The sequence below is a fragment of the Cololabis saira genome, chromosome 9 (genome assembly GCF_033807715.1).
Source record: "Cololabis saira isolate AMF1-May2022 chromosome 9, fColSai1.1, whole genome shotgun sequence".
NCBI lineage: Eukaryota > Metazoa > Chordata > Actinopteri > Beloniformes > Belonidae > Cololabis > Cololabis saira.
The window spans coordinates 8,793,493-8,805,538 of NC_084595.1; the positions used below are offsets into that span (position 1 = coordinate 8,793,493).

The 12,046-nt window shown below is 38.4% G+C and overlaps 1 protein-coding gene across 1 annotated transcript; it reads left to right on the forward strand.

The window, feature by feature from the left end:
- Positions 1-8,398: 8,398 nt before the first annotated feature.
- Positions 8,399-11,414, forward strand: LOC133450910 (cytochrome c oxidase subunit 6A, mitochondrial-like). Its single transcript, XM_061729808.1, has 3 exons — positions 8,399-8,529; positions 10,871-11,013; positions 11,122-11,414. The coding sequence occupies exons 1-3, from the start codon at positions 8,427-8,429 to the stop codon at positions 11,209-11,211; spliced, it is 336 nt and encodes a 111-aa protein (XP_061585792.1). The 5' UTR covers positions 8,399-8,426; the 3' UTR covers positions 11,212-11,414.
- Positions 11,415-12,046: the final 632 nt, after the last annotated feature.

A 12,046-nucleotide genomic window follows, 5' to 3' on the forward strand; every position in this document is an offset into this window, starting at 1 on the left:
CATACTTCTATGTCACACATGCTGACAAAACCATCTCCCTTTTAAAGAGAAACATGCGTCACTAAGAGATGCCTTAGGCTTCCTCTAATGTCCAGGCCATACCTGTCAAGTTTCAGATTTAAAAATAAGGGAAATTTTTCACTGCCAGCCGCCCCACCAGCCCAACCGAGGTCCAGTATTACATTTAAGACAGATTTACAAGAAATCTAAAATTACTACCCCTCAACTACGTAAATACTACAATTATGTGCTCAGAATCTGATAGGCCTACCTTTGTTGACACTGAAATGCTGTGGACATTCTTGTTCCTATAATAGAGCCCAAATGAAACCACAAAAGGGAATTAAAGCACATTTATTTATTTTAAATATTTTCAATTAATATACACATTGATTGTCTTCAAGTGAAACATTTACATTTTATTTTAATGTGTCATTTTAGCAGAGGTGTATAATCCAGGTGCCATAAGTAAAAATCCAGTCCAGCAGTTGTTCTAACCATCACTAAGCTTCTCTGCAGGTAGATGATCGTTAGTGAAAACCCTTGTTCTAAATGTACAGGCTGATCAAGAAACATGGCAGGGTTTTTACTTTATGGCACCTCTGCATTTTAAGTCATGTGGCTCTCTGCCCCATCCTGCTCCTCTTTAGGGAAGTACATTTGGTATCCCATTTTTAAAGATATTTAAACGAAGTCTTCGCTTTTTGGCAGAAATGTCTTCTCTGGTTACATCCATCCATCTGAGTTGTTGTTCCGAGTTTGTTCCCGTTGCTCCCTCTAATAAATAAAGCTAGTGACAATTCAGTTTGGAGAGACACAGGAATGCTTTTGAAAAATTATTATCTTATAAAATGGGAAATTTACAGGGAAAATACTAATAATTGTAGCAGACTGACATAATTCAGGTTTTCAGATTTCCTTTATTTTCGAGGTAAGAAGAAGAAAAAGAGATCAGAAACACAACTAACTAACTAACTGATTAACTAACTAATTCAAAGTAAGGGAAGCACCTGTTGCTGTTGTGTCTGCTCTTGCCCAATCTCATTAAAATTCTGGCAGGAACCTACAGCTGGTTAAACATTGGGATTGACAACCCATCCCTTTCGACTCCAACCAAATCTTAATTTATATGGATAATCTTCCAAGAAATATATCAAACATGGTCAACATAGATATTTTACTAGGTAAATATCACATACATAAATGCAAATGGAATAACCGCAAACCCTCCATTGTACATCTGAAAAATGAATGTAAACTGTACTTTTCGTCCCTTACACTGATGGGTGAAAAAAATCATATTGCCAAAAGCTTATATGAAACGATCAAGGGCGTAGGTTTGGTCTCAACATTGGTATGGACGATACAACAGCATAACCTGCATGTACACTTTTTGCTGGGGACAGGACATTAATGAGACCAAACAGATTGGGTGAACGGGGGTCAGGGCTACATTTCTCACGAATATGAACCTAATTAATTGATAAATGATCAATGCAAATTAAATCTTATTGACTTATACTAACTTTCATGTGTATTGGTTCACCTGATACACGGTTCGATTCAAACCTTTGTTTTCAAAAACTACTAAAGAAACATTTTGAAAACTTCCAGAATATTCCAGGATTTTATTAGCAATTTAAATTGCAATATTTGAACATAAATCTCTTAACTGCTACTTAACCTATATGTGGAACTACATGTTAGCCTACATTGTCCTTCACCACAAGAGTAATACATTGCTTTAAAATTATTCCCTTAATAATGGTAGGGTCAATTCTATCCTTACAACATTTGGGGAGACAATCTAAATTACCTATTGTTATGATTGATTATATAAAGAATAGTTTAAAATCAAACTGAATATGTAAACTGCATGTGCTGATTAACTAAATGTTTCTGTATGTGAAACTAAGGTGCATCTCTGACTTTCACTGAGAGTACCATGCTGTAACAGGCACGAGATAAGAGAGGCCCCCAGCAATAAACTAAGGGGGGCCCCAAGCCACCCCCTTTCTCAAGTGTAATAAAACTTTCTCAAGAGAGAGACCGGCAGATCTGGCGGGACGATTGACCAAGCAGGGTGCAGGGGCTCTGCTCTGCCGATCTCCCTCATGAGGCCTACTTTAATTCTATCCCAGTCTTGTGTCTTTTTATTTACCTTTTCCAGCTCAATTAAAGAACCCGGCGTGATTCAATTCGATCACAACAATTTGGGGGCGTCGTCCGGGATTGAGATCAGGAGAGAGGTAATTATAAAAAAAAAAAAAAACAGCTGGTTGCGGAAAAAGGCGAGGACACGGCCCGCGCGGCAAATTCAGGGTAAGCAGACCGTTTATCTGCATTGGATATACTCAAATCAAGACCGTGTCCAAAGTCTTAAGTAAACACCCAGCTGCTGAATTTAAGAACTGTTAAATTTAAGGAATGATAACGGCTGAATTTAATAACTGCTAAATTTAAGGAATGACAACTGCTAAATTTAATGAAGAAAGGACAAAGCTGGAATAGAAAATAAAGAGGAAATATATATAAGTTAAGAGGAATATTTGTTAAGGGTTTAAGTCCCAGGATGTTATTAGAAAGGGTTTATTAACGGTTAGAGTCCGAGGATGTCGGGGTTTGAGGCCCTTTTGAGGGACAGGGTTATTGGAGAATCCTGTTACCGTAGACATTCTGAAGTCTCGAGTGTAGCGACTCCAACCATGACGTCGACGGGCGCACGGATTTTGCTGGGTTAGAGTCCCGGGATTGAGGCAACCCGAATTCTAAGAGCTGCCAAAGAAACTTTGAAAAGAAAAGTTGATGGTATGCATTGAGGATGGAATAGGATTTTGGAAACTGTAGAGATGTTTTAAAATGCCCAAGAAACTTTAAATGTTGAGGGAATTTGGCTTTGTGAAGATATTATAAGACCTAAGTTGACATGAGCCTGAAAAACAGATATAGAGATGGTAATATTGTGGAATATATGTAAAAAAATTAAGCAGTGGCTGCTCGCCTTGCTATGAGAGAGGAGGGGCTGTGATTATGTGTGTGTGCTGGGGTGTGTATGTGTAGATGTGTGTGTGAGAGACAGAGGGAGAGAGAGAGAGTGAGAGACAGAGATAGGGTGTAAGTGTGTGTGTGTGAGAGAGATAATGTGTGTGTGTGCCTTTGTGTATTGTATGTTCATGGAACTTTGTAGATATATTCTGTCATTTTAAGAGAAAGAAAAGTATGATTTAATTGACTTCGTAGTTGGTTTTAAAATGGGAAAAAGGTAAAAGAGAGATTTTGGCCATGGTCGTAAAAGTCCTCTGTCAGATCATGACCTGCTTTGATCGTTAGCAGATTTTATGGTGCTTGGAGATGCAGAGAAGCAGAGATGCAGCGTTTCTCCGATGGAAGGAGGAGGGGCTGTTTGGGTCTTTCGGCAGCACAGATAACCAGTAATGCTTTAAAAAAGCTAGAGATTATGTTGATAATAATCTTATTTAGGGGTTGAATAGGTGACAAATTTTAGAATATATTTGGATATTATAAGATAATATGTTAAGAAGTAAAGGTTTAAATTCATATGAGCCTCTCTCTGTTGACTTGGTTAAAATAATATGAACAATGAGCTTCTTTGAATGATACATTCTGTGTCTATAAAGGAGACTTTTTATCTGTTAAAAATACATGAGCTTCAGCTTCTCTGTTGACATTTTTTAAGATAACATTAACAATGAGCTTCTTTAAATGATGCATTCTGTGTCTAATAAAGAAGACTTTTTTATTTGATAAAGCATATATGAACTTCGAGAGAGGACTTTTTGGGAGTTTGTTTGTTTAGGTCAAGAACGTTTGTCTGTGTACTGGAGCGCTCCCCCTCAGCGAAATATGGTGAATTGGTTAGGGGTGGCTCACGTTCTTTAAGTTTCAAGTGAGGGCATAAAAAATATTAACGTCTTAGTTGATATAAAGTGTTGATGAATACAGATTTTGGAACCTGTGATAGTGGGATGATGTAATTCTGTCTGTAATTTGTATAGTTGAGGTTACTCTCATTTTTTGGGAAGTAGAAGTGCTTTTGCAATTTTTATTTTATTTAGGAAAAGGACCAGATCGAAATGATAAATTACATATATGGGTTAGAGGTTTTACAATCAAGCATTAGTTAGTCCTCCATTAGTGAACCAAGGACTTTTAAATAAATTCGGATTAATATGAACGAGAAAGAAGCCTAAGGACGCGAAAAAAGTTTACTAGGGAATTTAAAGTCAGTGAAAATTGAAAAGCCACTAGGATAAGACAAGAGGGTCGGAAAAGATAACGAAGGAATGTAGGGGTACGGTACAGACCAGTCGTAAAAAGCAAAAAGACTCCCTTTTCTCCACTAAAACCATTGTCGTAAACATGTCGGGTGAAACAAAAAAAAAAAAAAAAAAAGGACGGGAAACTTTCAGCGCCAGGCGCAGGGTCAGTGGGGTGAGGTCAAGCCAAGAGGTACTGGTAGTAGAATCAGGCATTAAACACACACAAATTTTATGAACCACCTTGAGCACCCAACCCCCACATTACCAATACGCACACATAAGGATGGGTGGACTAAAGGGGAGGGGCCCGGGGGTTTGGCGAGGGGGTTGCCATAGAGACCCAGGAGAGACACGCCCCACAAAGAGACACCAAGGGACTGGCTGCTTTGGAGAAAAAACAGACTTTACCATTCACACGCCCCCTCAGGATGAGGGTGAGGCGTAAGCCCTGAGCTCCCTGTGACCTGATGGGGACAGACCAACTGATCATGTTAGGGGTGATGATTCAGTGTGGTCCCGATGGTTTGACGCTGACCTTTCTGGACGGGGGACACGGAGTCAATCAACCATCTGAGTGGACATTGCATGTTATCTCCTCAGCCAGGTCTGGCTGCAGCAGTACAGTATGTTGGACTTTGTTTGAACCAGAAACATCGGTTACTCCTGGTCCGATATACTGTCTATCAACAGTGGCGCCCCTGAGTCGACACCTGGTGTCCTTACGCTGGTTCCCCCAATCCTTTACATATCACATTATTTTACGATACACCTAATGGTAACATGATGCCTTGCACTCACATTATGACACGACTAAGGTGGTATGAAATTATCAAAAGGCTTGCCCTCATGTATCATTGGTTTTTGCGTCTGGCACATCAGGCTAAGGATTTAATGCCTCCAAAGCAAAATTATTATCACCACCCAATAGTTGTACGACATGGTGAAACAACTAGGCGTTACGATTTAGAGTTTTTTCTGTAACAGGATCATCAACAAGTGATCCTGTTTCAAAAGGGGGAGTAAGGTTGGTAATTATGTGACGTGTAAACACGACCCTACATGTATACAGCATGTAGCAGTTAAAAGAAATTAATCAAAAAGAAATTAAGAAAATGAAGAATCAAATATTTCGTATACACACGAAGGATATCATAAGGGAAAACCACACAAGTGCATGCAAAGAATCGTTCGTTACGATAAAGTCAGGGAAGACTTAGTGAAAACACCATTTGACAAAGCGATTAATTTGTTTGTAGACAGATACGGTTTTAGATACTGGAACGAAGGGTTACAATTAGCATATGCGATAGTAAACGAGGAAGACGAAACATGGGTAACAGTAGATGCTAGAAGGAAAGTAGGAATTTATTAGGATTTATTAGTCAAGTTTGAATATTGCCCAAGGAATTTGACTCTGGTTATTTCGTTTTCCACTCAGATTTAAAAGTAGTAACAGTAAATAACAAATGTACGGTAGATAAAAGTGTGGCATGTATTAAAATATATACGATTAAAAAAGTGAAAGGTGTAACAGTATAGAGGTAGACATGGTAAAGACAGCTCTTAATAAGAAATATAAATAGTAAGTGGCCTTGAGATGGGAAACGGAGATTGGAATGAGTAGAGTTAAACCTGAGACCACCTGAGATATTGTACAAGCATTATGGGAGTAGTTATATTCTTTAAGGTAAAGAATACCAGAATGGGCAAACAGATGGCGATTAGGTGAATTAAATTCAGTCCAGGAATGGCACGAGTAATTTTTCTTTTCTTTTTTGTAAAAGGTCAAATTTTTTAGATAGCTGGGATAAGTATTACAGTAAATAATAGTACAGGAATTTAGATGGTGTCCAAACAAAGGTTTATAAAGAATAAGAAGAGCAGAGCGTGGAAGCAGGGGTCTCGCTTTGAAAAGCAGACTGACATTTTTTAGATTCTTAGATATTTAGTTTTGCAAAAACGATCTATATGACGATTAGAGTTTAGACAGTCATCAATGAGGACTCCAAGGAACTTTGTAGAGTTTACTTTCTTGATTTCTTTATCTTTTATTTTGATCTGAAAGGCCAGATTTTCCATATTCTTTTGTTCTTTATTGAAACTGAATTATATATAATTTGTTTATCAATAGTAAGAGAGGTTTTGTTCATTTTTGATCCAAATATCCACCTTAGAAAGCTCATTGTTAAGGAGCTTTTGAATTTCATGGATGTTGTTATGTGATACAAGAAAGGTTGTTTCATTGAGCATTCCAGGAAAACATGTCAGTGTTTAGCCCCGGAGGCAGATCATTTTCAACTTTATTCTGTACGAAGATATGTCTTTATGTAACATTCAATAGTGAACTACGGAGGAGTTTAACAAGAAGGAATATGTTTTTCAGTTATTGTAATAATTCATTTGATCACCAACCAGTATTTTGGGGCAAATATGCTGTAGTTTCATGTGAGTGAATGATTTTTACTTTTTGTTACGTAGAAATGTCACTTTTCTATAAAGGAAATGTTAATCGTGTGGACAATCCTGAGTATCCCCTCAACGCGTAAAGGATTTAACAGAGTAATTTGCATGTCTGGATTGTTGAAGGGGGTTTACATACAGTGCCCAAAGGGAAAGAAATCAGTAATGTTCATGAATAAGCAATTATTGCTCCACACCTATCTGTATGAAATTGTAGGATAACGTATTGAATCATCTGGAGTTGAGTATTGTGTAGTGGGTGACATCAGGAAGGCGTTTGGGAAACGCTGGATGGGACATGCGAATATGAAGACTAAATTGGCAAAAATCTGTGCACAGACTAAAATGACATGGGTGGACGCGGGCCACGGACTGACCCGTACGAACTACAGACTGGACGATTTTTTCTAGGGCCGCAGAATGCGCCCTACTTGAAGGAGACTGACGAATAACAATTTGGTCAGAAAGCTCACTTCTCCGAACTGCAAAGTTTGGTATCTGCTTACTCCCAAACAGGTCGGAGACGGACGGACAGACACGGACCTCACAGACAGAATGGGTTCCCCTGTGAGTCATCAAGAGACAGGGGTCGGAGCCGAGGTGGACAGGACCCAGAACGGACCTCCCACGTCATCCGACTCCACAGGAAAAGTGACACGTGGTGTCAACGATCGCAGTGGGCAACACCGGACCCCCCCACGAAGATTAGGACCCCAGATCCGGCTGGATCTGGTGCAGGAGCGGACATAAAAAGACCTTAGCTCTCAAGAGAGGGGCAGAATAATCCCCTGAGCAGGGTCCACCGGGTGATCAGAGTAGTCTACCTCTGACTCCTGAAGAGGAACAATAAAGAAGAAAGAAGATACATAGGGTGATCTCTGATTAGAGATCAAAAGGGGGATTGTTATGATTGATTATATAAAGAATAGTTTAAAATCAAACTGAATATGTAAACTGCATGTGCTGATTAACTAAATGTTTCTGTATGTGAAACTAAGGTGCATCTCTGACTTTCACTGAGAGTACCATGCTGTAACAGGCACGAGATAAGAGAGGCCCCCAGCAATAAACTAAGGGGGGCCCCAAGCCACCCCCTTTCTCAAGTGTAATAAAACTTTCTCAAGAGAGAGACCGGCAGATCTGGCGGGACGATTGACCAAGCAGGGTGCAGGGGCTCTGCTCTGCCGATCTCCCTCATGAGGCCTACTTTAATTCTATCCCAGTCTTGTGTCTTTTTATTTACCTTTTCCAGCTCAATTAAAGAACCCGGCGTGATTCAATTCGATCACAACACTATATATCTCAACTCATTATATAATGCAAATTTGCTTAAAAGTTGGTGGGGACAATTTGAGCCTCCTGTAAGTTGGTAGTGTTATGTCCCTACCGTCCCTATGCAAAACTACGCCCTTGGAAACGATGTCTTTGTTTCTTAATTTTTATTAATACACTTCTCATAGCTTGTCAGTAAATGTATCAGTAAATGTACCCAAATCAAATGTTGAATAGATAATTGATTGTTTTGTTTCATGTGCCCTTTATTGTATACCCTACTACAGAACTCTGTTCAATAAAGTTTAAACAAAAAAAAAAAAGAATAAACCTGTTTCTGTCGTTACTGCGCCGGCGCAGTCACGTGATCTCCGAGTTTCCGGTGTCTCGTCTCCTCCCAATCCAAAAAGCAACATGGCGGCTCTCGGACGGCTCTCTCAGCTCCTGCTCCGGTCTCCTCTGGCCCAGACTCGGCGTCAGCTCTCTGCCGTCGCCGCAGAGCACGGCGAGCAAGCAGGTACCAGTGCCCCCCGGTCCCCGGTGTGATCGGTCTCTTTAGGTGTGATTAATGCGGTGTTTTGAGTGTGACCTTGCTGGGCTAAAGTTAGCTCCTTCAGGAGCAGCTTCGAGTCAGAGACGTTTATTTAAAACGAGTTTTTGACGCAGAAAGTCGTTTCTTTGAAGCCTGAACTCAATCACACACGGGACGGAGACTCTTTTAACTTGTATTTCATCATTTGAAGTACCTTGACTTTAAAGTAGCAGCGGTGTCGGTGTCCCTGAGGTCAGTTAACATATAGATATATATACATCAAAACACAACAATAAAAACAGTTTTCTGAACTTATCAATATGACTCTGTCCTTCACAGGATAAGTAAAATGGATCACTGCAAAAACTCAAAATCTTAACAAGAATATTTGTCTTATTTCTAGTTAAAATGTCTCATTTTAGTAAAAAAAAATCTCAATCTCACTTAAAACAAGACTCATTACTGGAAAAAACAACAATTTTCACCTGTTTCAAGTAGATTTTCACTTGAAATAAGTAGAAAAATCTGCCAGTGGAACATGATTTTATTGCTTGTAATGAGAAGATAAATCTTGTCCCACTGGCAGATTTTCCTACTTATTTCAAGTGAAAATCTACTTGAAACAGGTGAAAATTGTCAAATAAGTTATTTTTCTGGTGTTATTTTTCTGGTGATGACTCTAAATGTTGAAATAGCAGTAAAACCACATTAATTGATGAAATGACATAAGAGATGGAAAGGGGGGATGGCAGTTTTACAGGGGGGATGATTTGGACCGTTTTTATTTCAGGGGGGGATGCCATCCCCCCTCAACTCCAGTACTGTATATATATATATATATATATATATATATATATATATATCCCTGTTTTTCTGAAGAAAACCAGACTGTTAGGAAAGTGCAAGATACACGTGGAAAAGGAAACCTTGAAACACTATATAACGAGGTTACTTGTATGTTAGAAGCAAGGTAGGTAATGATAAACGCTTAAGGGCAAGTAATATACATTTAATACGTTATTTACTGAGCTTGAGGAAAGGCAAGTTTATTAGTACAGCACAATTCAACACAAGGTAATTCAAAGTGCTTTACACCGACATTAAAAGCAGCAAGACACAATTAAACAGTAAATAACAAATAAAATGATGAAGAGGTAAACTAATAAAAAGCACAAGTTGTTAAAAATAAGGGCAGTAGAGTACAGCAGGTAAGTATTTAATTTAAGAGTACGCTTCAGAAAACAGTAATGTTTTTATCCTGATTTAAAGGAGCTGACAGTTAAATAAAAAAAATATCGCTATTCATTGGGCAGACCAAGGTCAGAGTAGAAATATCCAGTTTAATAATATCTTCGTCCATGCCGGTTCATATCTTGCAGTATTTCCTGTTTCTTTGAAACTGGCAGGACAAGACTAAAACATTAATTTCTAAAGATCCACATCTGCATGGAGCGGTGGTTCGAGGTTAATTCATTGATTACATCCCTAAGATTGGCTGAGATGAACAAAGACATGACTAAAATGAAACTATTGCGCCGTCTCTCCTGATATTTTAGCCAAAACATGCTGCAGATGTTATATTAAAGACTGTAGGAAATTTGTAACTTTTTGAGGAGGAAAAAATTGGGATAAGGTTTCCTCTAAAATGATAAATGGCCATGAAAGAAATGTGTAAGAATAAACATAGAAGATATTTTACCAGGACAGTATAAATGTTTTGTGTTTTATACCAAATTTGAGAATGAAAAATGCACACACATAAAGTATAAGATTATAATGCAAAAAACTTTATTTTTCTTTTTTTTTGTTTTAATAATAGTTAAGTTTACAGTGAGATAACAAGTTGCAACCATACATTTTAATGATTCTGTTTGTACATCCCGCTGAGGTTAATCTGTGTGTATTCAGTTCAATACTCCTTTAATTCTCAGAACAGAACATGATGGACATTATTATTGACCTATGCTGAAATTATTTATTGTAGCTTCTGACTAATGGTCCTTTTGTTGAAAGAGGTTCACAGATTAAGTCTTTACACCCCAAACCTGTCAGTAAGTGCCTTGTATTCTCTGATCAGCTGTGCCCATGTCCATCCCAACTTGAGGGAAACATAAGAAAAATAAATTAGGTGTTTTCTTCGTAAAGTGACAAGTGACATGAAAATCCACATTTCTCACTCCTCTGACTTTGTAATCTGTGATGTGTGATTTTTAATTCATGGTGCACCTGATACTTCCAGATGCCAGTATCAGTGGGATAATATCTATTTTTGTTTGAACAGATAACTGGTTTTGTTTATTAATTAAATATATTTTTTTCTCCCCAGCTAAAACATGGAAAATCCTCACTTTTGTCATTGCCCTGCCTGGCGTTGCCGTATGCATGTTGAACATGTATCTGAAAGAGCAGCAGCATAGCCACGAGCAGCCAGAATTTGTCCCATACTCCCACCTTCGCATTCGCTCCAAGGTCTGACACTTTAACTATAAAATATGCACATTCAAGACTGTTTTAATTGCCAGCTTTTGATAATGAATTACTTAATTCTGTTTTCCTGATCTTTGTTTTCCCTCTCAGCGTTTCCCCTGGGGAGATGGCAACAAATCCCTCTTCCACAACCCACATTTGAATGCCCTTCCTAATGGTTACGAGGGACATGAGGACTAAACCTCTTCCACGTGTCACAACTGGCTCAAGTCCTCTCTCTGCATTTGTTTCTGGACCACACACTCATTTACAGTTTACTTTCTCTTTACTCTACCGCGTCTACCCCAGTGCTCTTCACATGGGGCACCTGAATTAATAATTCCAATGCTCTGGACCATTAAACACAATGTGAGCTTAACATAAATAAAGTAACTATTACCTCAGTTGGTTTTTCTGTCTGGTTCCTGTGATGTTGTGCTCCAAGTTTTTCAATTTCCAGTTAATGTTTTATAGCAAAAAGTCTTATCTCCCCGAGAAGTTGATGGCACCTCACTATAGGAAATGCTCAGGTTTATGTGGTGAAATTACAGAGAACTGAACTGCACTTGTCTACTTAGTCTGATAATTGTTGAGTATATTAGATTATTGTTGGTGTCATTGCATACTTACAATGCATGTTTGTTTTGTAACAACATATTAGGCGCATAACTGGTGTCAGAAACACCTGTGGTGAACCTTTTTAAGACTTAATGCTGCATGAGTGCAGTTTAAAAGGTGCTGGTGTTTTTAGTTCAAGTGAATTTCTATTTATAAATGGTTATGGTGTTGCATGCTGTCACCTTTTAAGCACAATTTTACATTTAAAAAAAATTTACATGTCTCCTGTTTTACTTTCATTCCAGCTTCTGTTGACATCTTTTATTTATATATAAATTGAGTTCAGTAAACCTAAATGCAGGCATGCCAACATTTATAGCACTAAGAAGTATCAGTATGGAGAGTGAGGGTTTTCTGTTTAGTTTGTCCTTGGTTTAACTAAGCCTAGGTGTCAGGCTACCGTCTGCAAGAAATGAAA